At 33.5% G+C, this 6,706-nt stretch overlaps 1 protein-coding gene across 1 annotated transcript; it reads left to right on the top strand.

Moving 5' to 3' along the window:
- Positions 1–644: 644 nt before the first annotated feature.
- On the top strand, positions 645–2,419 carry LOC111449784 (caffeoyl-CoA O-methyltransferase-like). Its single transcript, XM_023089824.1, has 5 exons — positions 645–788; positions 987–1,075; positions 1,232–1,376; positions 1,481–1,612; positions 1,807–2,419. Exons 1-5 carry the CDS (start codon positions 735–737, stop codon positions 2,092–2,094), a joined length of 708 nt encoding a protein of 235 aa, XP_022945592.1. The 5' UTR covers positions 645–734; the 3' UTR covers positions 2,095–2,419.
- Positions 2,420–6,706: the final 4,287 nt, after the last annotated feature.

The raw sequence follows: 6,706 nt of genomic DNA, 5'->3' as shown, positions 1-6,706 counted from the left end.
GGTAGGTTACAATTACATAATGGTTAATTATGATCATTAAGCATGAATGTTACAACCCTTGAAATGCCTTTAATACTTTCATTTTGAGACTATATAAAGTCATGTACGTTGTATTTGTAGGTAGACTTGAAAATATAGTAAAAGAAGCATTTGTGCTTTTCTTTGCTATTCTATGTAGTTTAGGTTGCATGTAGAATCATTCAAGCTCGACATGATCAATCTTGCTTGTGGAGTGATTCAAATCTCAAACAATATTCTTGTCTTGAGATATTCGATCAACAAGGTAATCTGAATCTTACTCTCCTTATAGTGATTCCTTATCTTATCATCATGTCTACACTCGCCATGACTAAAATGCCTCAAAATGTACTATAGTCAGATGTGACTAGTTATCAATTCTTGGCTATATCTATCGATAGTTGTAGTTGTTTACTCACTTTTTAGCTTATAGCATTGTTTTCTTTAAAATTGTTTTTAACCTATTTTCTCGATCACGTTTTCTAAAACATTTTTTTCAAACATGACTTGAGGCTCGAGCATAAGCCGATATTGTCTGTGAATTGTCTTACTAGGCTCTGTTGGGGCTAGGCTACTGTTTTTTTAATTACTGTCACACATACTTTCCACCAGAGCTGCTGAGAGCTGCTGTATTATATAAACCATGCGCGGTTTTCCATAAATGCTCACACGAAGTCACTGATTGCAAGCCAAGCGCGTTCGTTGCAGAGTAGGTCATGGCCGACGATTGTCCAGATAAGAATATCCTCCAGAGCACTGCTCTTCTCCAGGTTAGTTCTCGTTCCAATCTGAATCTTGTTCATGTTTTGTTTCCGATTCCGATTCCGATTCCGAGTAGTAATCGATCTCTTGCGCCTTCATTTCGTTAATTACTCGCGATTGCTCTCAGATAAATTAATTTAATCAAATAGTGTTCGGAAAAATGGATAAAGAATTGAGGAGTTCAAAACGCATGTATTTGATTGCAGTATATACTGGAAGCCAATTCCTATCCGAGAGAGCACGAACAGTTGAAGGAACTCAGAGAAACCACACTCCGAAAGTTCGACAAGTCCTTGTGAGATTCCGACTCCTCTTCGGATTTAGATTTTTGCAATTTCTATCAGTTTCGATTCGATTAGGAAAGATTTAGAACGATCGATTCTGTAGTATTCGTTAATAGTCTACGAGACTGTTTAACAATTTGGAAGGAAATTTGGGGATTGAGATGCAGGAGCGTGATGAGTGTACCGGGGGATCAAGGATTGTTTCTCTCAATGCTTCTGAAACTGATGAACGCAAAGAAAACGATAGAGATCGGCGTATTCACCGGCTATTCGCTCCTAACCACTGCGCTAGCGCTGCCCGCTGATGGTCAGGTAAGGCTTAAAGATTTATCAATGCTTTTGGAACTGTTATTCATTTGTTTATCGAATTCATTTCATATTTTTTTGATTCCTCTGTTTGTTGATTTGGATGGTAGATAACAGCCATTGATGTAAACAGAGCATCATTTGAGATCGGTTTGCCATTTATCAAAAAGGCAGGAGTTGATCACAAGATCAATTTTGTGGAATCACAGGCATTGATTGTCCTCAACAACCTCATCAATGACGTAAGTTCTTGATTCCAAGTTGCTTATTGAACATGGCTTCTAATTTTACAACATAAATTTCGTGAACTATAACTAATTTTCTAGTTTTCCAATAAACATGTTTTTTTTTCTCTGAACTGAAGAAAAGAAAAAAAAAATTCTAAAAATATTTTCATTGTTTTTGTAAACTAATTTAAATAATTTTTTTTTAATAGGACGCGAAAACAGAATTTGATTTTGCATTTGTGGATGCTGTGAAAGGAGAGTACATTAAGTATCACGAGTTCCTTTTAAGATTGGTGAAAGTAGGTGGAGTAATTGCATATGACAATACTTTATGGTATGGATCAGTGGCGCAAAGTGATGACGTTGTTCAGGATGATTTGAAAGCTAATAGAAGCCATATACGGGAATTCAATGCTTTTTTAGTTAATGATTCACGTGTGGAGATAGCTCTCCTCTCCATTGGAGATGGTCTCACTCTTTGCCGACGTGTCAAGTAATCAGTTCATCTCATCTACCCTTTGGAGACTATTGTTTTAATAACAAATTAGCCCAAAAACTCGTCGAATGGGTTCTTTTCAGGACCTTTTCTTATAACGCCTTTTTTAAGGCTTCTTAAAGAATAAGCCATGGATGGTGAATTTTAAAATGTTTTTAGTTCAATATCAAATTATGGGACAGTGCGGGGTTGGAGTCGACCCCGTTCTTGACCCCATATAGCTAATGGGGAGAAGTCTCTCCCCGCTCTCTCCCCTATTCACGATGGGTCTTGTCTTTAGTCTCGTGATTTAAATAAACAACATTGTTTGTCTTTAGCTTTTAAAATTTTAGTTAATCTCAGTATAATTCCATCCCTCATTTAAATTATACGATCAAAAGAATATTTTATAGTTTTACTATAATTTTAAAATTATCGTTTAAAAATAAAATTTATGAAAGTATTTCGTACGCCTTTTAACATAATTTGAACAGAGTTTTAGTCACATCGAAGAGGACCCATTATGCAATAAAAAAGATATGAAAGGACCTAAAAGAAAATATTCTTTCTAAGAAGCATAACATTTCTTTTCAATCAAAATTTTGCTAAATAGTTTCATATAAAGATAATAAAGAAAAAGCAATAAGAGAATAAGAATCATTTTGCATGATAACATGATAATCTATTTTATCACATAAATATTTTTTAATATAACCATTAATAAATATAATTATACTTTCTTTTTAGGGAATTAGTTTGTTTTTTTTAAAGAATAATTAAAAAAAAATTATCATTTTCCTTTTTATATATTGATAGAAAAAAGTCAATTTTAAAGGGGGAAAAATTATAAAATTATTTATTTATCAATTATATATATATATTAAGGAAATATGATTGTTCTGAAATTAAACACGTGTAAATAACTTGTATTTGTATCGATATAGTGTATCGGCTTTTGACTTGTAATCCTTGAAGATTTAATCGAAATGTTGAAGTTTTTATGTAATAGTCCAAAGAAAAATCATAAATAAATAAATGAATAAATAAATAAAAATGATAATAAAAAAAATTAGGTTAAAAAAATAATAAATAAATAAACAAAAGAGAGAAACAAACCCTTTTCCACTACTCTCCATTACTTCTCATGATTCCTCCAACTCTCTCTCCTCAACCCATCACTTACCTCAGAATGTCAGTTACTACAAAAATAAAAATGTTAGATCCCTTCTCCCAATTATCTCTCCTCAATCCATCCCTTAATGTCAGATTTACTTGAAGAAAAAATTAGACAGAGATTTACTTGAAGATAAATCTTATTAAATCTTCGTTATTTATTTTAGAAATCACAACCCATTATAATTAGATGTTCATTAAATCATTACAATGATTTAACTTTGAGTTAGAAACGAAATGTCAATCATTTATACGAATTATAGTAAATCATGTTACATGAGTAATATTGGATTAAATTTATATAAGTAGCCAAATGAATAGATTAAAAATAAAATAGCTAAGGAAATTTGTGAACAAAAGTAAACATGGAGATAAAGAAAGGTCGGGAATACATGTTAACAAAATTAAAAGGCAACTAAGTAAATACAGATAAAGAAAAAAAAAAGTAAAAAGATTGGGGAATTAAAAAACTTAAACTAAACATAGAGAGAAAAATAAATACACATGAAAACACAGAATAACTTAAATAACTCTATCAACTTTTTTATACCGAGTAACCATAGAAAATAAGATTTTTAATAAAAATATAATTATAGATATATAGCATTTCAAGACTTTTAACAATGAACGAATGTAAATTAGAGAAATAATTGTATAAAGTTCAAACTTGAAACTGATATCATGGACTCACATAGGTTGACTTGGATTTCAAGGGACATAATCTAACTTTCATTAAGGATATGTTCGTGATAACAACTTAAGCTAACCAGGTAAGTGGCCTTACTATCGGCATGGTTATATTTGATGTGACACGTGCCTGTGGTTCTGCACGTGTCATATATACTGATATGTGTGAATTATCTGTAAATCGATATGCTTATATTATGTTTATGTTATGTTATAATATATGAATTGTATGATAATAATTGTGGTACGATGTGTTCAAGGATATGTTTGAGATAGGATACGAGAAGGATACACAAAACGAAATGTAACGATAGGAGTAAGATACGTTCATGAAACGTTAAGGTTAGATTACATACTGGAGTGCTATGGATAGGAGAGATTGATAAAAGAATATGGTTAGGATATGGGTAGAAAGGGATAGGTTTGTGATAGATTGATAGAACGATAGCGTTATGATACGTTCCTGTGATGATATGACTAAGGTACGTTCACGTAACGATATGACTATGATAGGTATAAGAACGTTAAGGCTATGATAAGTTAAGGAACGATATGACCACAAAGTGTTTACGATAGGACATGTTTATGGTACGATATATTGTGATGTGATGTGTTATGTTTAGATTGTTTTGTGTGACTAACTGTTGTATGACTTACATGTCACATGACATGTTAAAAACATGGAGCTTTATGTTATGTTTTCTAAATTGAATGTATATAGTATGATATGAATGACATGATATCACGATAAATGAAATGAAATATAACCCCGTTAAGATTATGCATGATACGTAGACTGAAAAATGAGAAATGACATGTTAAGCATGAAAGATGATAGCGAGATTATATTCATTAATGATAAAAGTAGAAATATTGGGGATCTCATGCATTATGTGTGCTCATGCATTTGGGGATACCCCTATTCCATCACGAGGGTACGGACGCGTACATCCAATGGCAGGACAATGATCGTTATGTTTTGCATAGCGTTGCCGTGACGGTTACTAGTTCTAACGGGTGTTCGGCCTAAGGAGCTCCCAGAGTATGCTCGCCTGACAAGGAAAGTGGCCCAACGGTGTGCGAACTGACTGGTGAGCCCATACTCGCATGTATGGGCTGTGTGTAGAGTATATAGTACACGTCCAAATTACCCGTTAGGGCAGCACCGTAGGAAAATAGATTGAAAGGATAGGTCATGTCAATGCATTTGCATGTTCTTGCATTTAACCTCAATAGTGGGGTGATTACTGAATATTTTTTTAAATACTCAAGTAATGTGCTACTACATTTTTCAGCTTAAGGCAAAACATTTGTGTACGGCTAACAACGGCATTGCAACTCGAGACCATGGCACATGCATAGGATAGTAGTATTTATTTTCTTAGACTTAGGCTAAAATATGATGTTTTTAACTTAAATGCTTATTTGTTTTATTTAGTCTTTGTGTTGTTTTAAAGATGTTTTCGAAACACGTAAGTCTATGGCTGTTTTTAAGATAAGGATATGTTTTATGGAATTTAAATGAAGTCTTCCGCATTCAATGTTTAGGATATGTATACAGTAGTGACTTTAAATTAAGTAGAAAATTTCGGGTCATTACATTTTGTGTTTCAAATGTCTTCAACACTCTAGGAATGGTTTAAGAAGATCGCAACGTCAGCCTTGTCCCTACCCTACACTCAATGGGCTTCAGAGTTTTGTTAAGTTTTCTTAATCGTGTTTAGATGTTTTGGTAGTTTACTAGGTTGTTAGGAGTGTCTAAGCGGATTAAATCTCATCTCTCATTTTCAAGACGTTCGGGGTTAGCTCCTTAGGCTAAACCAAACTCTAGGTGCACACAGGTCTGATTGCTCACGATCCTGGGGTGCAAGGTTTACTGAAAACATATTGAACAAGGCCAACATGTAAACCACACTAGTTGTAACGCTCTAATCTTAACTGAGTTCTCTTGTGCATGCTTTGCTAGGGAGATATTTTAGTCGATCACCTAAGCTTGTAACACATAATTTCAAAATTTATATTAGTCATATCTGGGAGCTGAGGAAATCTACTGGGTTCTTAGGGCAGCTAGGTGGCTTAATGTGGACTTCTGATTCTAGGTTGCTCTGTTCTGACACATTGAGTCGTTCTTAGTCTAGGAGCACTAGGGTCCAGGCTCTCTAACCGTCACTCACGATCCTAAGGTGCTCAATCTACTAGAGGTATTCTGACCTATATAATCATCTAGCCAACTTAACTCTAACGCCCTAGCTCTGTATGTGGAGAACACCCGATCAAACACCTAGAGCTAACACATACCATATCATGCACACAGACAAGTCAACAAGCTCAACAAGAAGATAACATCCCTCAATTACCCATAGCACAGATCATAATAACCCATCCTTCTTTCTAATACAGCGGAAAGCACATGAAACAACATTCCTCACAAATCTTATCGTAGGGACATTTTGGTAATTTCTTACCTCATGCATAACATACTCATCCATGATGGACAACATATATTAAACAATAATTCGACTTTACAATAGAATTGGACAACATATATTAAACAATAATTTAAGGTCTCCACTTATTTTTAGAAATAATTAAGTTTATTTTTTTTATTATTTTATTTACATAATAATAAGTAGACGTAAATAGAGAGATGTTTATTTAATCTGCAAGGTTGAAGATCTGATTCGAACAGGTGTAGAATGTCCGAGTGAATGGAGAATGAGTGGAGAGATGATAGAGAATTAATGCTCAAATCTCGTAAAAATAAATGAAAAATT

This window comes from Cucurbita moschata, unplaced genomic scaffold, assembly GCF_002738365.1.
Source record: "Cucurbita moschata cultivar Rifu unplaced genomic scaffold, Cmos_1.0 Cmo_Scf00011, whole genome shotgun sequence".
Taxonomy (NCBI): domain Eukaryota; kingdom Viridiplantae; phylum Streptophyta; class Magnoliopsida; order Cucurbitales; family Cucurbitaceae; genus Cucurbita; species Cucurbita moschata.
Note: the sequence above shows the minus strand (reverse complement) of the source record. Positions and strands in the feature narration are given on the sequence as shown.